Genomic DNA, 23,655 nt, shown 5'->3' with positions numbered 1-23,655 from the left:
ACATAATATGAGCCCTGTCATGTTTTGCATGGTGGTAGTGCAGAGGACCCAAGAAGCAGGCAGGTAGGGAGGAGCAGGGTGGCTGAGCAAAATGTGTTGAACAAAAAATGCAAACAGGAATACACTGGAGAAGCTAAATAAAATTAAAAAAAAACAATATAGAAAACAAAACATGACACGTGCACACAGCAATAAACAAACAGCAACAATGACCCGACACTGAGTGGTCACGCCGGGAGTCATTTTAACTCATTCACTTCCAAAGATGTTTTTAAATGTCTTTTCAGACTTGGTCCAGAATTGGCTGGTACTGAATGAGTTAAGCAAACAAACTAAAGGTACCATGAACAACAGTTGTGCAGCTGCAGGCGGAACCCTACAGTGCCACCTGCCACAAACAGAACCATGACAAGCCCTGTACAGTGGCACCTCTACTTATGAAATTATGTTCTGGAAGAAATTTCTTCACGAGAAAGTTGAGGAGCTTGACTCCGCAGGAACAACTAGCATCCTCACCTGTGTGTCATGGTCCTGCATGTGTGCCCAAAAATTTTTCCCTACTGCCTGCTGTCCCACTTCCACGACAAATTGTGCAGTCAGGCCTTGCTCTTGGCAACAGCACACAATAACTGGTAGAGTCTCGTCAGTGTTGAATTGTGGCCTTACCCCTGGTCCAATGATACACACGATGATTTTATGACACAACTAGCTGGTTCGCCGCCCTCCGGGCGGCTCATCAGCTAGTTCCTGCGGAAGGCTGGTAAGGTGGTGGTTCGCCGCCCTCCGGGCGGCTCATCAGCTAGTTCCTGCGGAAGGCTGGTAAGGTGGGCCTTCGGGCCACAAAAGTGTTGTTGCTTGGTTCAACTTTTTGTTCATCTTCATTGCTTATCGCGAAAATAAAGAGATGTTTAGCTCTACTAAATAACTAACAATTTCATTGCAATGCTTGTGGGTAGATGACATTTTTTCGCTAAGATGCCCGCGCGATCGTAGTGAGCCACTGCCTGAGCGGCGCATTGGCGGCACGCAGCGGCGCGGTGAAGTAGGTACGTTTTGAAAAGGGACAGACGGAAGGACAGACCGCGTGCGGGACGACGCGCAATATATATATATAGATATATATATATCTATATCTATATATATATATATATATATATATATATAAGATGTATGCTATCATGACATAGTGACCATGACTTGTTGGCAACAATTGATTTTTTCTGCTGCATATTTAAATTTGATAATGTAGACAATGCAGACACAATTTAGAGTTTTTGTTCTTCGACAGAGCAGGGGTGGTATGCCTCAGTGCTACAGGGGTTGTTTCCCAACCCAAAGGTTGGTGTTTCAAGCAAGGAAGTGAACCCAAAGTTGCTCCTGATGCTGCGTCATCAGTAGGTGTATAAGGTAGCCATGTGACGTGATTTGAGTACGCAGGGTAGTAAAGTGCTCTAAGAGTGACAGCCCATTTCCAATTTAGCAGCAATGATATTATTACTGTATGGATAGGGACAGTCGTAATAAGCTCTTTCCATTTCAGACAACATTGCATCCACTATGATTTTTGAGTAAATGACCTTGTGTAAAATACTGTATGTCTGAATAAATAAACTTAACTGACCTGAAACCTGGATAGGCTCCATCTCATCAATGACACAAGTGAGGATACAAAGAATGGATAGATATTTCCCCTTTCACGGATATCCGGAATTGAATGCATATCACGAAATTTGGGTTGATAAAAATGATCGTCATCTTAATAATGTGACAATGTATTCCTGTCTTTCTTTTTGGTTCGCTATGGCCTCAACCTGCAGGTTTTATTTAAATGTTTAGTTTTATTTAAATGTCACATGTTACATTTCTGTTTGGGAATTTACATAATGAGGCACATGATGTTTGATTGTCATTAGTATGTTTTAGTGTTATAAACTCGGACTGGGTTACAGACAGGACGCTGGAAATACAAGATAAACACGTTTCCTTAGAATATGCTTACTCCAGAGTTTTAACTCTGCTTTCCTTTTTATCCCTAGCTTGCCAAATTCTCTGAGGACACTCTAAGCAGCTTCACTGAAGTGGTTTCCTCCCAGGTATATAACCTTTTGTTTTCTAAAACTAACCTCCATCACCTCCAAATGTCACCCTTACCTACCTGTCATTGTGCTCACTGATCTTGCTCTGTGCTTTGTTTCACAATTTTTTTTATATAGATGGTCTCTTTTGATCAATTGTTTGGATGTAAATCCTCCCCAATAATCATGTAAAACTAAAACAAATAAATGGATCAATAAATAAAATGCAAACTTGTCTCCAAAAGTATGGCAAAAGTGAGACCAATGCATTTTTTTTGGCTGTAAATATCAATATTTAGGTTTTATCAACAACATTAAAGTGTGAATATGACGATACATACATCCGATTCTGTTACACAATTTTTTGACTGAGGGGCCACATTGGAGGAAAATCGATTACCAAGTACGCCGGACCAATAACATCACGGTGCATAACTTAAAAACAATTGGGCATCAATTGGACACAGATTTTTGCAATTTATCTGCGTGCCAGGGTGCTATTTGTATTATTATTATTATTAATAGTCGGGAACAACTGTAAATTGTTTAAAAAAAATTGGTCCCATGTAATTCCCAATTTTCTTTCAATTGCATGAAATAAATGGTGATGTTTTATTCTTGTTTTTTTTCCCATTTGTTATTTAAATTTGGTAGAAATTTGGAAGAAAAGCTGACATCTAATACTGTAATACTGTGTGCTAAGATGTATGTAAACTCAATAAAAAAGGAAATACAAGACTGATCATTTTGAATACAACACGGACCAACGCCAAATATCCAGTCCAAGCCAAGACAGCGCCCCTTGTGAAAACTCTTCACGGCGATCAAATGTTTTTATCTGCGTTGAGCATTAGTGCAATGAAGCTAAATGCTCATGTTATTTGTTTTCTGTCTCCTGGCTGGGCCTTTCCCCTTTCCCAAAGAAACTTTCCAAAGACTTTAGTTTTTTACTCATTTTGCTAGCTCCTGGGATTCATTTTAGCGGTAACCTATCATGTGACCGAGAAGCGCGCGTCTTCACCCGCGTCAAGAGTGACGGGCTGTAGACGGATGTAATAGAGGATCCGGTAATTTTTCAAAATAAATCATCTTTTATTCCGAAATGAATAAAACGGAAGTCATGTAAATTATTTATTCTTCCTGTGTGGCCCAGTACCAAATGACCCACGAACCAGTACTGGTCCACGACCGGAGCTTGGGGACCATTGATATACTGGTCAGTCATTCCGTTTTGTTCCCGTTGCTGTGCAAGATTTAAGGCCTGACAAACATCTTGCACAGCAAGGGGTTTCTTAAAGCTAGTTGCTGATTTTATAGCAGAGCCACTTGCATATACTTTTAACCGAACATTGTTCACTAAAGAAATTCCCAAAATTTGGAAGTCTGCTTTTGTTCTCCCATTATTAACTGACTGCAATTAGAGAAAAATCTCTCAGAAGTGATCAGCCCATGGATTTTTTATACATCAATGATATTTTATCATCGGTTTTCAGAAAAGGTCATAGCACTGTCACAGCTGCGCTAAAAGTGGTAAATGACCTTTCTGTAGCATTTGGCAGGAAACATTGGGCTGCTCTTTTTATAGATTTGTCCAAAACAGTGGTTCTTAACCTGGGTTTTATCGAACCCTAGGGGTTTGGTGAATCGGTCTATGGGGTTCGACGGAGCCTCTGCCATGAAGACACACCTGACTTAAAATGTCCATTAGTTTTGAAACGCTTGCTTGGCCATCGCTGGCTGCAGATGTTCACTTTGTCCAATCAGTGCTGTGGGAAATTTAGTTCGCTCAATAGTCACCGCGTGACTACCATGATAGAACGTCATACAAAAAAAACCCTATACTTACGCCATGTAATTTTATTTCCTTTTATTTGTTTTTAATAAATGTGTTTTTTTAATGTCTTGAATTTGTAAAAAAAAAATCACATTTTTATTTTTCACTAATGAAGGGTTCAGTGAACCAGCATATGAATTGGTTAGGTTCGATACCTCTAACAAGGTTAAGAACCACTGGTGCAAAACCTTTGATACTGTCGATCATGTTGTTTTACCACATAGACCTCTGAGCTCTCTGCTCTCAGAATAAGCCACTGCTTGGTTTTCAAATTATCTTTGCAGTCGGTCACAATGCATCACATATGACAGTGTGTGCTCTGACATTGTATCTGTTCACAGGGGTGTGCTGCTGCATTCAGTGTTAGGGCCACTTTTATTTACCACTTATCACTGAACAATCGTCATCAAAATGTGGCAAAGGCAGGACTTCAGCTTTATTTGGATTGCACCACTGTGTGCTGCCATGCTACATCTCTTGCACAGGTGGTTAAATATATCCAAAATACATTTTTGGTCATACAAAATGCACTGTATGAACTGAAACTTGTTTAAAATGCCGATAATATAATTTTTTAAAATGTATTATTATTAAACCAGATCTTAGACCGGCCACATACTGTGTTCATGTCAGAATTTTTCTCGGACAAAGTTAAAGAAATGACTCGGCACACAGGGAAAAATGTATTCATTAACGGCAGGAGGGATCTCTGAGGGCGAATGACGGTTGTTGCCCCGGTAATCACTCTCAGAGTTCCTTGTCCGCCAGTTTGAACTTTTATTGTTACATTTGCAAAATACAGCCCCTGATATTTACCGCACCCCCGGTCCGGCCCCTTGGTAGTGATTGGTTACCTTGATTTAAGACAGTAATTTGAGACAGTAATGCATGCCTTTGTCACATTTTACATGTTACTGCAATGCCCTTTACTTTGGCGTCTACATTAAGCGCCTTCAGCTGGTCCAGAATGCCGCTGCTCGGCTCTTGACTGGTACTCGTAAGAGGGAGCACATAACTCCTCCTCTGGCATCCCTTCACTGGCTCCCCATACATTTTAGAGTTATTTTCAAGATCCTCTTATTTGTTTTCAAATCTCTGAATCTCGCGCCACCTTACCTCTCTGAGCTCATCCGCCCCTACACACCTGCCTGTGGACCAGACATTATTAGAAGTACCAAGAACTAAACTCGGGCTCAGAGGGGATCGAGCCTTTTCTGTTGCTGGTCCCTCTCTCTGGAATGACCTCCCACTGAATATTCGGCAAGCCTCCTCGCTCTCTGGAATGACCTCCCACTGAATATTCGGCAAGCCTCCTCGCTGCCCATCTTCAAAGCCCTCCTCAAAACTCACTTGTATTCTTTGGCATTCGACTCAGCATGACTTAGATTTGTTATTGATTTTACTGTTTGGTACTTTCTACTGCCTTTATTACCGATTTGTCTTACTGTTTATTGTGCATGTTAAATTGCTCCATGTACAGCACTTTGTATGCAGCGATGGCTGTTTGAAAGTGCTCTATAAATACTGTTGACTTGACTTGACTTAAGCTTTAAACCACCGGTACTTTCTGTCTGGTCTACAATGAATCAACAAGTTGCAGACTTGGCAGACGACAAATGTCGCCTGGGCGCGTTAGGCGTTGTGGACTTCAAAAGTCCTCCGCCCAGACTGCCGGCACCTTTGCGCACAGGCATTTGGGGGCGCTGGATAGGCACCCAAACGTCTAGTCGTGCCCAAATTAAATGAACCTTGAAACATGATACAATTTTGCTCATAGTTTTCTCTCTCAGTTCATTACTGTTGTTGAGGAGACTGTAGTTGTACGCTATTAGAAATACCAGTGCACAGTAATTGGCGAACCTCTCAATTTTAAGTGACATGTACTGTGAATTGTTAAAAAAAAGCTGAGGATAATCTTGGTATTCATTTCACAAACAAGTTCTTTTTCTTTTTATGTAAGCAAAAAGTCTTGTCACTGCTACTTAGTCCAGAATTTTGGAGATTTGGCATTAAACTGTTATTTACGATTTTAGTTGTCCAGATTTTTGGGACATGGTACGCGCTTGGGCTTTCTGGTTTTGAGTCACCCCCACACCGAATTTTGCAGCCTACATTAATGCAAAGCAACTTCGTTCCAATTATGAGTACAATTCCAGTTCTAACTCTACAGCATGTAGTCAGCAAGCTATGCTAAAAAGTGTCACTTTGTTGAAGCATGATGTGTTGTGTTATATGGGCTACAGATACACTGATAAAACTGTTTATATGATTACGATAAAGATATCCTTTATTTGTCCCACACTGGGGAAGTTTACAGCCTCCAGCAGCAAGAATGTGGGTAGAAAGAAGAAAGAAGAAAACACAAACACCGTTCAATTAAGTGCAATATAAATACAAAATGGATAAATCGCAGTGCTATTTACAATTGTTTTTCACATCACACACATCACATCATTTAATTATTATTATTATTATTATTGTTGTTATTTTTATTCAGCAGCCTGACAGCAGTCGGTAGGAACGAGCGTCATTATGCTCTCCTTCATACAGCGCGGGTGTAACAGTCTCTGGCTGAAGGAGCTACCTAGTGCTGTCAGGGCAGGCTGGAGAGGGTGGGAGGTACTGTCCATCATAGCTTTTAGCTTAGTTAGCATCCTTCTGTTGCCCACCTCCTCCAGAGTGTCAAGGGAGCATCCCAGGACAGAACTGGCCTTCCTGACCAGTCACTCCAGTCTCTTTCTGTCCCGGGCTGAGATGCTGCCTGACCAGCAGACAATGCCATAATGGATGGCCGAGGCCACCACCGAGTTATAGAAAGTCTTATGGAGCGACCCCTGAACCCCAAAAGACCTCAGTTTCCTGAGTAGGAAGAGTCGGCTCTGTCCTTTCCGAATCAGGGTGTCCGTGTTTGTAGACCCGTCCAGTTTGTTGTTCAGAAGAACACCTAGGTACTTGTAGGAGGTCACCCTCTCTATGTCCATACCCTGGATGTTCATCGGTGCTGGTGAGGACTGTTTCCTGCAGAAATCCACAACCAACTCCTTAGTTTTCCTCGGGTTAATCTGGAGGAGGTTTTGCTGGAACCAGTCCACAACGTCTTTCATCAGTCCCCTGTACTCCCGATCGTCCCCCTCTGTAATGAGGCCAACAATCGCAGAGTCATCTGAGAACTTCTGAAGGTGGCAGTTTGGAGTGGTGTGTCTGAAGTCCGAGGTGTAGAGGATGAACAGGAATGGAGCCAGTACAGTCCCCTGCGGTGCTCCAGTGCTGCAGAGAAGCCTGTCCGACTCACAGCTCTGCAACCTCATGTACCGCGGCCGATTTGTGAGGTAGTCTATGATCCATGCTATGAGATGGTCGTCCACACCGGCGTTCTGCAGTTTGCCTCCCAGTAAGTTGGGCTGGATGGTGTTGAAGGCACTGGAGAAATCAAAGAACATGATTCTCACAGTCCTCCCAGCCTTTTCCAAGTGTTACAGCACTAAGTGGAGGAGGTAGATAATGGCGTCTTCCACGCCGATGTCAGGCTGATAGGCAAACTGCAGCGGGTCCAGTGCCGGGCTCACCAGCGGTCGAAGGTGGGCGAGGACATGTCTCTCCAGCGTCTTCATCAGGTGAGACGTCAGCGCCACCGGTCTGTAACTGTTCAGCTCCTTAGGGTGGGCACTGGGCACTGGGACCAGGCACGAAGTTTTCCACAGCTGTGGAGCTCTGCCCAGCTTCAGGTTCAGGTTGAACATGTGCTGGACAATGTCACACAGCTGGTCAGAGCAGGTCCTGAGGAGCCGGGAACTGATCTTGTCTGGACCTGCTGCCTTCCTCACATTCATCTTCCTCAGTTGGTTCCTCTCCTGCTCTGTTGTGACGGACAGGCAGGAACCAGGTGACAGACTGGGTTGATGAGAGCTGGTCGAAAGAGGAGGGGGAGGAGAAGAAGTCCTCAGTGTGAGAGTGGTTGCAGTTGGTGGTTGGGGGAAGGGACAGACGACTGGTCGAAACGGTTGAAAAAACTGTTCAGTCCATCAGCCTAGTCCTTGTCCTTCTCAGTCAAAGTCTTTGGGCTGTCATGGCCTGAGATGGTTTTCAGGCCCCTCCAGAAACCAGTGACATTGCTGGCCTGTAACTGGTCCTCCAATTTCATCCTGTATATCTTCTTCCACTCCCTGATCTTTCTTCTCAGCTGAATCTGCACAGCCTTCAGCTCCTCTCTGTTTCTCGACATAAAAGCTCTCTTCTTCTCCTCCAGGAGGGCCTTTATGTCGGGATTAATCCATGGTTTGTTTTTGGAAAAACACCGCACAGTTCTGGTGGGTACGGTGTTCTCCTCACAGAAGTTTATGTAGTCCGTAATGGTGTCAGTGAGTGCATCAATGTCGTCCCCATGAAACTTGCTGAAGAGTTCCCATTTGGTTGCCTTGAAGCAGTCCCGCAGAGCATCCTCAGCTTCCGTTGACCATTTCCTGACCATTCTGGTCACAGTTGGTTGCCTGTGCACCAGGGTTTTGTACACAGGCTCGAGAAATACCAAGTTGTGGTCTGCTCTTCCAAGAGGGGGCAGGGGGAGGGGTTTGTATGCCTCCTTGGTATTGGCATAAAACAAGTCCAAAATTTTATTGTCTCTAGTGGCACAGGTTACATATTGCGTGAAGGTTGAAAAGGAGGACGACAGAGAGACATGGTTGAAGTCCCCAGAGATGATCGGCAGGGCGTTGGGGGACTGTGTTTGCAGCCTGCTCACGACAGTCATCAGGGCATCACACGCTGCATCTCCATGAGCCGACGGGGGGATGTACACTGTCACAGCTATGACGCGTGAGAATTCCCTCGGGAGATAATGGGGCCTGGGGCTAATGGCTAGCAGCTCAATGTCCCGGCTGCAGAGTTTGTCTTTGATCGTAATATGCCCCCGATTGCACCAATTATCATTCACAAAAACAGCCAGTCCCCCACCTTTTCTCTTTCCACTCCCTTCATTCCTGTCGGCACGTATGAGTTGGAAGCCTTCCAACTCGGCATGTGTGTCCGGAGTGATCGCTGTTAGCCACGACTCCGTGAGTAGCATTAGGCTAGCCTCGCGGTACTCCATTTGATGTCGCGTTAGCGCCGCCAGCTCATCCATCTTGTTAGGGAGCGATCTTACATTCCCCATGATGACGGACGGGAAAACATGTCTGTACTTTCTCCTCCTTGTGCGGCGGTCCTTCCCGGCTCGACACCCTCGTGTCCTCCTCTTCAACTCGCGTGGGATATCCGGTTTGTCAGCGGCCAGTAGCCCGCTGTGAGCCCGCCATGCCAACAGCTGGTCCTTACTGTAAACAATGGAGTTGCGTGTGCTATCGGGATCTCCGTTCACAGGATACGTAAAAAGATTAAAGCAAATAAAGAAGATGAGCAGAAATGAAGCTGCCCCCCACCCCCATAGGTTTGGGGTACAAAACCATGCAAAACAAAATGGGAAGAAGAAATAAATAAAGTAAAAGGACGAAAAGAAACTCAAACAGGGATATGCACTGCTGGAGAGGCAGCCACTCAGGGGGCGCCATCATAAAATAAATAAGTTAATAAATAACTAATTTTATTTATTATTACTTATTTATTATAAAAATAAATAATAAAATAAATAATGGATGGATGGATGTCTCTGTTGTGTGGATCCACACACGTATCAAGCCAGTGACGAATTGGTCTGTGAGACCGCCAGCGGGGTCATCCAATTCATGGGTCTGTACAACTGAGGCATTTCAAGGAAAGTTAACTATTTATCAGCCCATGGGCGAAAGACCGAGCGAGCTCGCTAGCTTGTAAATGGACAAGTGACAAGGAAATAAACTTTCCAGTCATCACTTTGCTCTATTTTGGTGTGGATCCACATTCGAGGGAATGTTAACTCTCTTTAACATAGGGGCACATGTTTTTCAGCCTGTGACTCAATATTAGACAAACATTTGTTTGACTGGTAAGGGTGCGCAGGATGCTTTTTTGGCACATTCAGAGGACACAGCCATAGCATCCGACAATTGGGAGAAGTCTCAAATTTTGTAGCCTCATTTTATAAACATGACGATTTTTTTTTTTAATGAATGTTTTTATTTTTTTATTAGCTGGCTTGTTAACCAACACTGCAGTGTGACAAAAAAGAAAAACCCAGTTCACAGGAACTTTGCTGAGTTATGTGTGTAGATACATCTGTTAATGTCACTATTTCAAATTATTTGATCCAAAAAGCTCCGTTTTAAAGCTGTTCATAAGGACCTGCGCCTACATTGAGATGACACCAGTTATTTACATGTGTGTTCATGTGTGCAGGACATGATGCTTTGTGTGTGGAGACACCTCGTTGGTGTACTGAAGGGAGAGTCTCAGACTCTTTGCTACACCTCCAGCCTTTTACACACGCTTGGGTCTGTCACTGTAAGTACTATTTCACTATGTACCTGTATATACTATAACCCTCTATACACCCTCACACACACTCTTCTCTTAAATCTTGCCAAACTTTGCACCAACTGAAATTTGGAGTCACAATATTGCTCCCCGAATTGCGCCCAAAAAGCCAATTGCAGTAATGTGATCAAACAAACAGAAATCAAATATGTATTTTCAAATAACCCATTTTTGCCCATTTACAGGGTGGGATTCTGATGGGATTCATTTGATTGACTTCAAACTTTGCCTTGCAATCTTAAGACCTGGGACAATAACATTCAGAATGGTTTGGTATTTGTTGCAAATTGAACCATTCACTTTCCCTAACAAACTCTCCCTCCATTTTGGTAATATGTTCGAACTTTTATTTTCTCAAAGGTATTTGATACTTACTCAAACAAAAATACCTGATCCTTAATTTAGCAGAAGCACTCGATACTCTTTTACAGAAGCACCTGATCCCGATCGTAGATCAGTGTACTTGATTCTTTCAAAAGTGCTCGATCCTTTTCTTTTCAAAAGTACTTGATATCATTCCAAACAAAAGTACTCGATCCTTAATTTAGCAGAAGCACTCGATACTTTATTACAAAAGTAACTAATCCCCGATCATCATCGAAGATCAGCGTACTCGATTCTTTCAAAAGTGCTCGATCCTTAATTTTCTCAGAAGTACTTGATACAGTTCCAACAAAAGTACTTGATCCTTAATTTAGCAAAAGCGCTACAAAACAATGTTAATAAAGTTATTCTTTGCTCCAAGTTGAACTTTATTTCAATTTTATTTTCTTTAATGTTCATAAAGATACAATGTAATGTACTTATAATAATAAGAATAATACATTTTATTTATAAGCGCCTTTCAAGACACCCAAGGACACTTTACAATCACAAAAAGTCAGAAAGAAACCACAAGGGAGGGAAAGGGGGAGAAAAAAAACACACGCTCGAACTATTCTCATTTTGAGGATAATTTGAGTGAGGCAAAAAAACTCCTGCACAAGTGTATGGCAGTTACAACAGGGCACAAGACATGAACAATGAAGGTGGTGATACAAGTGTATGCGCGAGTGATTGTCTGGTTGTTTGTGCGTGTCAGGCCGCAGACCTTGACGTGCCACGTCAAGGTCTTCTCATGGAGACAGTCCTGGCTTATCAGTCTATGGCCGAGAAGGAGGGGGTGATGGTATGGCACTAGCTTCCATGCGTACTTTCATCAGGGGAAGGTCGAGATACAGTGAAACTCCTCTACAACAAAATCGCAGCAAGAAATTTCTCACAAGAAGGGGTTTTTCACCGTAGCAAATTTGATCTCAGATGTGAGCACACAAACACTCACTTACATAAACTTATGTCTACACGCACACTCAAACGTATGTGTAGTCTATTTTTATTCCAAGTATGCAAGTATGAGCACACACTTATTTGACACTTCATATTGTCAGTGTAGAAAGAAAAAAGGGAAGGAAATTGTGAAATTCACGATTAGCATTCACTTTCACTTACATCAATTTCTTGGATAATGTCTTATTTTGCTTGCTCCGTCTTTCATTTTGATCGCTTTTACCCTGTCTTCCAGCATCAGAGCTCTTCTTCGTCTTCGCTGCTTGACATCCAAAGGTCCGTTTTGTAGCCATTTTAGCAATGCAACTTCCATTGTCGTCTGAATCTAACAATAACAAATACTTCCTGGCATGCAATGAACTTTTAGGACATAGTTAGCTCTCGAAGGCTAAAAACCTTACGCTAACTGGAGCGCTTCTCTCTCATTAGCGCTCCAGTTAGCGTAAGGTTTTTAGGCTTCGAGAGCTAACTATGGCCATCGAGGACGACACAGCCTTCCGTGGGTGTTTTTAGCATGATAACCAGTAAAGCATTTGAGGAAACGTTCGTTTATTTGAATGTCCGTCGAGCCAAAAGCAATTTACTCTGAACAGCTAATCGTATGATACGGATCTGGCTTCAGTATCTACACACATAGACAGTGAGGTCTCTCTTGGCCAATCGAAGGCCAGGATTATGCTCGGTCAGCAAAGGGCAAAGCAGCTATGAGTATGTTGAGTCCAAGAAACTCGCAGCTGTGACCAAAATAAACATTGTTCACTATGTAAACCACTGTGGTGGTTGCTGTTGCCTTTTTTCGAATGAAGCAGTAGAGGTCGCTATTAGATAAGACTTCGTTGTCGTGAATGTCTTTGCGAGGTTGGAGCAGAGAAAATAATTTCGTATAATTCAATGGGGGGGGGTTCGTCGTATGGGGGGCAGGAGAATGGGAATTGTGTTAATGCATTAAGATTTTTTCACATAAGGGGGTATTTTCACCCATGTAGGTTTCGTTCTAGAGGAGTTTCACTGTAGCAGATGTTGTTTTTAGCAGGCTGCAAAACAATTTCAGACAGCCTTGAGTCCGAGTCTTGAGTTATAACAATTTTAAAGACAAATGATAATAATCGTGGTGGCAGAGAGTGGTGGTGTGGGGCGGGGGGCCAAGAATTGTTTTCTTCTAACAGAAAATAATTAGTCAACCTGGGTCCAGCAATGCCAAATTGTTTTTTCTCATTTGGCTCAGCATTTAGCTCTATACATATATTGAGAACTGGAATGGTGCCTGTACACGCTTGCTGTGAAATCATAGATTAAGGATTTAGTTGGTCATGTTACATAGGTTGCCCACCTTCTCCCTTGTTTACAATTATGCCATTATGGGGGGAGGTTCCTGTGCTGAGTCGGGTCCTGATACGTGCAGCAGCTAAGAGCAGGTCTCCCACAAATCACTTTGGACATTTGGGGGTAGGGGGGTGGGATGGGGTCACTTATTTGGATGTTTTCGGATTATTGAACATTGGGATTGAAGTCTGACAAACACTGTGTTTTTGTGTGCGCAACAGTTCGACGTTAATAGTCCCAGTTGGTCCAGTTTCTGTCATGTTTCAGCCTCTCTTTGGCAGGCGCCTTGTGTGTCAGGGCCATTTGATGTTGTGGTCCCCGCTTTGGCTACATGGAGCCGCAATCATTGGCACAGTGTGATCCACGGAGACACAAAGAAGACAGATCATGACTAGATGCTGTTGACATAGACGTGACTGTAGACAACGGCAAGGAAGTGAAGCACGCAGACAGACAGCAGAAAGGGAGTGGCGGATAGTGTCAACCACAAGAAGACGGAGGTCAATGGATGAGGAATTAACCAGGTGATAAGGCACATTTCATGACAAAGTTCAACCAGCAAGAGAGAACACGTGTTTGCAAAGGGGCGCTTTAAGGTTTGTGGAAAGTCACCGGCTATGCAAGGGTGCCCGACGGAAAGACTGGATGGCAAGAACGTTGTTAATAAGCAAGTACAGAAAGCCTTCAGTATTGAAAAAATTCACCAATGTGTCTGATTGCTCATCAGACGTCATGTTAGAGCATGAAGCGAAGACAGCGTTCCCAGTTTAAAAATGATTTAGCAAACGGTTGTTATCAGCAAGGGGGCAATGTTGGACACCCTACGTCAGGTATGTCCAAAGTCCGGCCCGGGGGCCAAATCCGGCCCGCGGTCGAATTTCATCCGGCCCTCGGCCCCTGTCATAAAATCAGTGCCGTCTGGCCCGCAGGTTGGGCGCAATGGAACAACGTGTTGCATTGACTGAGGTCTCGTAGACTGGTGAGTGATGTTTCATAGAGTACTGCTTCCCTCTAGTGGCTAAATGAGTAATAGCATTCACTAAATGAGTAATAGCATTTAGACACTAGAGGGCATCACTCACGAGTTAACAAGACATCACTCCGTGTTTATATTGACTGATATGTCATATTTCAAATGATCCTTGCAGTTGTGGATATGTGTATTGCTTGTTCATTTCCCTGTTGTTCGAGTCAAAGGTTTTGTGACTATTGAAAAGTCATGGTGATACATTTTATGTTTCAAATCAATCAATTTGCACTCAGGAGACTTCTGTTTAAGAAAAAGTCAAGTGAATAAGCAGTTGCATGTGATATACCTGTTTCAAATGAACCAAAAGAAATTCTTAAGATTGTTGAAATTAAAATAAAAATGGAAATGTGAAACAGACTGGCTTACTAAAATTTGTTGAACAATATTGTTGTTCAATGTAAAGAATGTCAGTCAAGGTCGGCCCCCCGACACTTTACCACATAAAATCTGGCCCCCTTGGCAAAAAGTTTGGACACCCCTGCCCTACGTCATAGGTGTCAAACTCAGGGCCTGGAGGGCCGCTGCCCTGCATGTTTTCCAAGTGTCCCTGTTGCAACAGACCTTAGTTTGAGACCCCTGATCTTAAGGAAACATGAGATTTCCTTCCACTGCTATGCGGATGACTGTCAGATCTAAGTCCCACTGAGCAAAAAAGACACTTTCTCCATTGAGGCCACTTTCATCCTGCCTTGAGATGAATCCCATCTCAAGACCTAAGAGATGGAACTAAATCCCTAGAATTTCAATGAAAATAATAAATTATTATAGATTATTATTATTAGATTATTATAAATTATTATAGAAGAAGAAGTTATTGTGATTGGTCAAAGTGGCCGTGTACATCGCATCCTAGAGACTTGGGTCCTATGGCTCCTGATCTTAAGCCAACAGTCTCAAACCTGGGTGTTAAACTGGACAGTGATTTAAATTGGACTGGAAAATTTGTGCCGTTGTTAAATCCAGCTTCTTCCATCTTAGGCAGCAGGCTAAAGTAAAACCTCTCCTTTCTCATGAGCACAGTAATTAATGCCATTGTCACATTTTGGCTGGATTACTGAAATGAACTTTACTCTGGAGTCAACCAATTCTCCATAAAGCGTCTCCAGGTGGTCCAGAATGCTGCTGCTCACCTCTTGACTGGTGACCACATAACTACAACTATGGCATCCCTTCACTGGCTCCCTATAAATTTTAGAGTACTTTTTAAGATCCCTTTATTTGTTTTCAAATCTTTAAATGGCCTTGCTCCACCTTACCTCTCCGAACTCCTCCACCCCTACACACCCGCCTGGTGCCTCAGGTCTGCGGACCAGAGATTATAATAGGTACCAAGAACTAAGCGGAGGCTCTTCCGGGATCGAGCCTTTTCCGTTGCTGGTCCCTCACTTTGGAATGACCTCCCACTGAACATATGGCAAGCCCGCTTGCTGCCCATCTTTAAAACTCGTCGTTGAGTTGAGATGAGAACTGAGGCCAGCCAGGTCTGGAGTTCTTTAGGTGTTGTTTTCAGTTCTTTTGCAACCTCCTGGATGAGTTGTCGTCAGACTCTTGGATTAATTTTAGCTGGTCGACCACTCATAGGAATGGTGCCCAGTGTTCCCAGTTTTATCCATTTGTGGATTATAATCCTGACAGTGGTTTGCTTCAGCCCCGGAGTCTTGAAAATGTCTTTGTAACCTTTTCCAGATGGATAGAGTTCAATAACCTTTTTTTCTAATTTCTTTTTGAAATGTTTTGGATCATGGCATGATGCGTTTTTTTGAGATCATGTCGCCTACTTCACAGATTCTATTTATGTGATTTCTTGACTCAACAAATGTGGTGCTAGTGTGTTGTCTGTGAAATTGAACTGAGCTTTCCCAAAATTGTCATTGGTCAGTTACTTTGGAACTTAACCGTGGGGGGCAATTACCGACATAGGGAATGGTAGTTTTGGATTTGTGTGTGTGTGTGTGTGTGGGGGGGGGGGGGGGGGGGATAAATGAAATTGGTATTTAGGAACTGCATTTTTTTATTTCCTTGGGTAGTCTCTGTGATATCAAAATTGGTTTGATGAACTAAAAGTTGTGTATGTGATAAATATGAATGGATCACAGAAATCATGAATGGGACAAATACAAATTCACAGTACAGTACATAACGAAAAAAGAGAAACAGAAAAATGAGAACATAATGTACCTCGACTGAAGTACAGAAGTTCATGTTTGTTTTATTTTCCAGAGCTACCCAATCATTGGAAGATGACTTACTGTCAGAGGTGCAGTCAGAAAAGAGTGGCACCAATAGAGGCACGTTGTCTATGTTCTTCAAATGAGGTCGAACCTGGAGAATGCCACGTGGAAGCTTTGCCTAAAGACAAGTGACGAATGAGAAATGGGACAGCAAAAATAATTATGTAATAACTATTAACAACTACCGTATTTTCCGCAGTAAAAGGAGCGCCTAAAAGCCTTCCATTTTCTTAAAAGCTCACAGCGCGCCTTAAAATCCGATGCGCCTTGTGTATGGTCATTACGGTCATATGTTGACCCTAAAATGGCTCCTTGTTAGAGACATGCTTACAACGCAGAGTTCAAACTTAAGGCGATCGGGTTCGCAGTTGAAGACGGAAATAGAGCAGCGATTAAAGGGGTCTGAGTGCTTCTTCTAATGACCAGATTTCGTGGAATGTTTGAGAGACTCGAGCCAAGGCAAATAACATGTCATAGAGGGAACCCCGTGCAAAGACATGGATGAGCCCGGACACCCTGCGGAGAAAACTCATTTCAGCCGCTTGTATCCGGGATCTCGTTCTTTCGGTCACGACCCACAACTCGTGACCATAGGTGAGGGTTGGGACGTAGATCGACCGGTAAATTGAGAGCTTCACCCTTTGGCTCAGCTCCTTCTTCACCATGACAGACCGATACAACGTCCACATCACAGCAGACAGTTATGAACTGAATCGGCGACAAAGGGCAGCCTTGGCGGAGTCCTACGCCCACTGGAAACGATTCCCACTTACTGCCGGCAATGCGAACCAAACTCTGACATCGGTGGTATAGTGACCGAACAGCCCGTATCAGGGGGTTCGGTACCCCATACTCACGAAGCACCCTCCACAGAACTCCCAGAGGGACACGGTCAAACGCCTTCTCCAAGTCCACAAAACACATGTAGACTGGTTGGAAGAGTTCCCACATACACTCGAGAACCCTGCTAAGGGTGTAGAACTGGTCCACTGTTCCACGGCCGGGACGAAAACCACACTGCTCCTCCTCAATCTGAGGCTCGACTTCCTGACGGACCCTCCTCTCCAGCACCCCTGAATAGACCTTACCAGGGAGGCTGAGGAGTGTGATCCCTCTGTAGTTGGAACACACCCTCCGGTCCCCCTTTTTAAAAATAGGGACTACCACCCCGGTCTGCCAATCCAGAGGCACTCTCCCCGTTGACCACGCGATGTTGCAGAGGCGTGTCAACCAGGACAGCCCCACAACATCCAGAACCTTGAGGAACTCCGGGCGGATCTCATCCACCCCTGGGGCCTTGCCACAGAGGAGCTTTTTAACCACATCGGTGACTTCAACCACAGAGATAGGAGAGCCCACCTCAGAGTCCTCAGGCTCTGCTTCCTCCAAGGAAGGCGTGTTGGTGGAGTTGAGGAGGTCTTCGAAGTACTCTGCCCACCGGTTCACAACGTCCCGAGTCGAAGTCAGCAGCGCCCCATCCCCGCTGTACACAGTGTTAGTGGTGCACTGCTTCCCCCTCCTGAGACGTCGGATGGTGGACCAGAATTTCCTCGAAGCCGTCCGGAAGTCGGCTTCCATGGCCTCATCGAAATCTTCCCACGCTCGGGTTTTTGCCTCGGCGACCACCGAAGCCGCGGTCCTGCCTCTGATACCCGTCAGCTGCCTCTGGGGTCCCACAGGCCATAAAGGCTCGATAGGACTCCTTCTTCAGCTTGACGGCATCCCTTACTGCTGGTGTCCACCAGCGAGTACGGGGGTTGCCGCCACAACAGGCCCCAACCACCTTACGGCCACAACTCAGATTGGCCGCCTCAACAATAGAGGCACGGAACATGGTCCACTCGGGCTCAATGTCCCCCGCCTCCCCCGGAACATGGGAAAAGCTCTGTCGGAGGTGGGAGTTGAAACTCCTTCTGACAGGGGATTCCGCCAGACGCTCACAACAAACCCTCACTATACGTTTGGGTCTGCCAGGACGGACCGGCATCTTCCCCCACCATCGGAGCCTACTCACCACCAAGTGGTGATCAGTTGACAGCTCCGCCCCTCTCTTCACCCGAGTGTCCAGAACATGAGGCCGCAAATCCGATGCTACAACTACAAAGTCGATCATCGAATTGCGGCCTAGGGTGTCCTGTTGCCAAGTGTACATATGGACACCCTTATGCTTGAACAAGGTGTTCGTTATGGACAATCCGTGACGAGCACAGAAGTCCAATAACAAAACACCACTCGGGTTCTGATCGGGGGGGCCGTTCCTCCCAATCACGCCCCTCCAGGTCTCACTGTCATTGCCCACGTGAGCATTGAAGTCCCCCAGCAGAACAAGGGAGTCCCCAGCCGGAGTACTCTCCAGCACACCCTCCAAGGACTCCAAAAAGGGTGGGTATGCTGAGCTGCTGTTTGGTGCATATGCACAAACAACAGTCAGGACCCGTCCACCCACTCGAAGGCGGAGGGAGGCAACCCTCTCGTCTACCGGTGTGAACCCCAATGTACAGGCACTGAGCCGGGGGGCAATGAGTATGCCCACACCTGCTCTGCGCCTCTCACCGTGAGGAACTCCAGAGTGGAAGAGAGTCCAACCCCTCTCGAGAGAACTGGTACCAGAACCCAGGCTGTGTGTGGAGGCAAGTCCGACTATATCCAGTCGGAAATTCTCTGCCTCACACACCAGCTCGGGCTCCTTCCCTGCCAGAGAGGTGACATTCCATGTCCCAAGAGCTAGCTTCTGCAGCCGAGGATCGGACCGCCAGGGTCCCCGCCTTTGGCTGCCGCCCAGCTCACATTGCACCCGACCCCTTTGGCCCCTCTCACGTATTTCATTTTCCATTTGTCAAATTTGCTGACAATGAACACCTTTATCATGTGAACTTCCTTAGAATGACCAGATTTTTCCCACAAAATAGTGAAAAAGCCTTTGTGACAACAGCCACCGCGTCATTGCTTATACAAAACGTACAATGCAGAATTCCCCTCCGTTGCTTAAAAACGCTACTGATCAACTCGCACATTATTGAACTTCTGGCCGAGACTATTAACTGGCAAAATCAATTAAATCAATTAATTAATTAATTTATCAAAATCAATTAATTTTGACGGTCATCCGTAATGGCAAAGAAATCATGGCGGAGGTCAAGGCCAACATATTGAAACATGAACATAAATGGCTTTGGGGCCCGACACATCCTGAACTGGAGAAAGGACGACCATTATGACTTAGCGATTTTTTTATCTCCCTCCAGGTACGTTGTAGTGCAGTTAGACTGTGTGTGTGTGTGTGTGTGTGTGTGTGTGTGTGTGTGTGTGTGTGTGTGTGTGTGTGTGTGTGTGTGTGTGTGTAGTGGCAAGCTTTTTGTGCAACTGCACTGGGACTCTGTCCTCTGTCAGCTTTCCAACCCAGTAAACAAACAACCATTCATGCTCACAAACACGCCTGAGGACAATTTGAGTACATGCCAACTCCACAAAGGAAGTTTGGAGCCTGAAATCGAACCCTGCACCTCTTCACTGCGAGGCACACATGCGAACCAGTCGAACTAACATTAACAGCTATGGATTATGGCCCTGTCATGCCTTTCACATTGCACAGAAAGCGAACGCAAAATGAAAACATTTTTTGTCTGTTGCATTTGACCGAAGAGGAATAAAAAGTCAAACAGACATCACGTCCAACCACTGATACGAGAAAGGACTGAGATTTCAACATACCGGTGCACGAAGTGAGAGGCATCAAGGAGGACAGGCATCATAAAAGTACTTTCAGACATCCACCTCAAAGGCTGTTCGAAAACTGATTTGTTCGAAAACTGAAACGACTCATAAAAAAAAAAGCTTTATTGAACACGTCTGTTTACAATGGCACGCTACACGAGGAAGCGTCACTTCCTCGTCTACTCGAGGAAGCATCACTTCCTCGTGTAAGGAAGGCGAGAGGAGTCAAGTGATGCATTCAAGTGCGCTCAGTTTTTTCTAGAACTGAAATTCGGTCGGCCCGGTAGTCCAGTGGTTAGCACGTCGGCTTCACAGTGCAGAGGTACCGAGTTCGATTCCAGCTCCGGCCTCCCTGTGTGGAGTTTGCATGTTCTCCCCGGGCCTGCGTGGGTTTTCTCCGGGTGCTCCGGTTTCCTCCCACATTCCAAAAACATGCATGGGAGGCTAATTGGACGCTCTAAATTGTCCCTAGGTGTGATTGTGAGCGTGGATGGTTGTTCGTCTCTGTGTGCCCTGCGATTGGCTGGCAACTGATCCAGGGTGTCCCCCGCCTACTGCCCGAAGACGGCTGGGATAGGCTCCAGCACCCCCCGTGACCCTAGTGAGGATTAAGCGGTTCAGAAAATGGATGGATGAATGGATGGAAATTCGGTCGTCATCCGAGGCATAAAAAACTCGAATTTTTTGTTCGAAAATAAATTTGGTCGAGAAAAGAGACGTTCGAAAACCGAGGTTTCACTGTATAGTCAACGCAGTTGCCGCAGTCATGAGCAGGCGAAATGTTTCAAGTGAAAATTTTGATTCTTCGCCAAGAATGAGGAGCAAGGAATTTGGCGTATCTCATGACTTCCTTGACTTGTTTACAACTATTGAACAGTCAATCAAGTTAGCAATTAGTAGCCAAAGTAACAACTCAACCATCGGACACCAGATTGACTCCTGAGTGCCTCTTGATGTTGATAGTCCTTAATTTTGGGCCCTGTGATTTGCTTCATCCCTCACTCTGTATTTGATATCATTTTACTGGAATTTGAGCACCCGTTTAATACAATTAAAGATCACGTTCTGACCATTTCATGCAGAAATAAAGGTAAAGTAATTTCAAACGGTTCACATACTTTTTTTTGCTGACATGTCTGTGTGCAGGTATTGTGCTGTGTGGATAAACAGGGAATACTGTCATGGCCGAATCCAAGCCCTGAGACTGTACTGTTCTTCAGTGGAAGAGTGGAGCCACCTCAAACCAGCCAGGAGGATCTAATGGATGGCCTGTCAGTGAACTCCTACTGCAAAGTGGAGACAGATGAAGACAGGGATAAGGTACTTTCCGAATGACCGAGAGATGAACACGACCGTCCAGAGGTGGAACATCATGGTTATAAACCCCAGGGCAAAAACATGTTTTTGAACCCAGACCCCTACCCTAAACACAAGCGCATGTCAATCTTTATGAATAATCCATCATAACAATTGTTCTACCTCTAAGGCTTTGTGCATGCTCAATTGCGCACAGCAAATGAATGAAAAACATTTTAACCTGAGCTCGACTGGCATTTTGCATTTTCTTCTTCACTTTGTCCATACATTCAAAAGTTTATTTGGCATGTGTGATTGACCAAGCGGGAAGAGAATGTGTCAAAAAAGGCATGTTGAAAGTATAGGAGCATTTCAGACGCACTGTTGCGTCATCATTGTCACGCGTACCTTTTTCAAAAGACCAATTGGGTTAATTTTACTTACCGGTACTTTAATCTGACATGGCTTCCTTACCATGAAGGTAAAGTTAGTGTACCTTACGAATATCAGTTTACCTTTACGAAGGGCTTTCATAAGGCACCTGCAGAGGTCTTCTGCATGCATGAGAATCAACAAGTGGCTTTATACAGTATGACAGTACAGAAGTGTATGCCTAACTGTATGCCTTAAAACTTGCAGGCATTGTTTAAAAAGCTTTCAGCCTCATGTGGCAAAACAGCAAGTGCACTTTGTGGCATGTTTCACTGATGTGATGGAATTTGTAATCTTAAACGTTGGTGATAAAAAAATTAAAATAATACCCCAAAAAAAGAACACCATTACAAAGCATTGGAAACCTCTGGAGTCAGAACATACCCTCCGGTCCCCCTTTTTAAAAAGAAGGACCACTACCCCGGTCTGGCAATCCAGAGGCACTCTCCCCGATGACAACACGATTTTGCAGAGGCGTGTCAAACAAGACAGCCCGACAACATACAAAACCTTGAGGAATTCCGGGCGGATCTGATCCACACCTGGGGCTTTGCCACTGAGGAGCTTTTTAACCGCACTGGTGACCTCAAGAGATAGTAGAGCCCACCTCGAGTCCCCAGACTCTGCTTCCTCTCAGGAGGGACTGTTTGTGGAGTTGAGGAGGTCTTCGAAGTATTCTGTCCCCCGAATCACAACGTCCCGAGTTGAGCGCCCCATTGCCAATGTACACAGTGTTAATGGTGTACTGCTTCCCTTTCCTGAGACTCAACTCAACTCTCAACTCAACTGTATTTATAGAGCACTTTCAAACAGCCATTGCTGCATACAAAGTGCTGTACATGGAGCAACTAACATTCAACAGTAAAGCAATAAATCAGCAACAAAGATGGTAGAAGCACCAAACAGTAAAACTTAAGATCAAATCTGAGTCATGCTGAAGAAAAGGCGCGTTTTAAAGATGGGCACCGAGGGGGCTTGACGAATGTTCAGTGAGTGGTCATTCCAGAGAGAGGGACGTCGGACGGTGCCTCACCGAACTCTTCCCACACCCGAGTTTTTGCCTTGGCGACCGTTGAAACTACGTTCCGCTTAGCCAGTCGATACCCATCAGCTGCCTCTGGGCTCCTACAGGCCATAAAGGCCCGATAAGACTCCTTCTTCAGCTTGACAGCATGCCTTATTGCCGGTGTCCACTAGCACGTAAGGGGGTTGCCGCCACGACAGGCACCAACCACCTTACGGCCACAACTCAAGTTGGCCGCATCAACAATAGAAGCATGGAACATGGTCCACTCGGACTCAATGTCCCCTGCCTCCCTCAGGACGTGAGAAAAGCTCTGCCAGAGGTTGGAGTTTAAACTCCTTCTGACAGGGGATTCCACCAGATGCTCCCAAGGACAGAACATTTATACTAAACTTATAGGCCTACTCTCACCTTAACTTGGCAATTTTTTTGCAAAAAAAGCATTCATATACCGTGTAGGCCCAAATATAAGATGGCCCTGATTATAAGATGACCCCCTCTTTTTCAAGCCTCAAGTTTGAAAACACCAAAATTAAACACCAAATTATTTTTTATACAGAAAATAATTACAGTACATCTGAAACAAATGATTATAATAATATATTTGAGAGAAAAAACATGTTGTTTTGCCTCATTCAAATCTTAATATCTGAACATTTAATTATGTAAACTGAAGTGCAATCACATTCATAAATGAATGGCTTCTAGTTTTTGAAATGTAAATTACATCATAGCTTCTCCTCAGCTGCCGGTTAACCTGGCCGATCTTCGAACACACTTTTCTCCAGATTGTTGCTACGTTTCTCCATTTTCTGTTATCTCTTCTATTATGTTCTTCTCTTTTCTTTCTTACTGTTTTTTATTTTTCTCCTTCGTGCTATCGCTATTTTTATTTTTATTCTTAGGGACAGGGGTTCACTTTGGCC

The 23,655-nt window shown here is 44.6% G+C and overlaps 1 protein-coding gene across 2 annotated transcripts in view; it reads left to right on the top strand.

Moving 5' to 3' along the window:
• Positions 1 to 23,655, top strand: part of LOC127594583 (transmembrane protein 94-like) — a 119,204-nt gene that overhangs the window by 58,319 nt on the left and 37,230 nt on the right. For both annotated transcript variants that reach the window (XM_052056427.1, XM_052056428.1), the window contains exons 11-13: positions 2,037 to 2,093; positions 10,216 to 10,320; positions 21,124 to 21,297. In XM_052056427.1, coding sequence (XP_051912387.1) covers positions 2,037 to 2,093; positions 10,216 to 10,320; positions 21,124 to 21,297 — 336 coding nt within the window. The remainder of the gene's footprint in view (positions 1 to 2,036; positions 2,094 to 10,215; positions 10,321 to 21,123; positions 21,298 to 23,655) is intronic.

Source organism: Hippocampus zosterae, unplaced genomic scaffold (assembly GCF_025434085.1).
Source record: "Hippocampus zosterae strain Florida unplaced genomic scaffold, ASM2543408v3 HiC_scaffold_22, whole genome shotgun sequence".
Classification (NCBI taxonomy): domain Eukaryota; kingdom Metazoa; phylum Chordata; class Actinopteri; order Syngnathiformes; family Syngnathidae; genus Hippocampus; species Hippocampus zosterae.
Note: the sequence above shows the minus strand (reverse complement) of the source record. Positions and strands in the feature narration are given on the sequence as shown.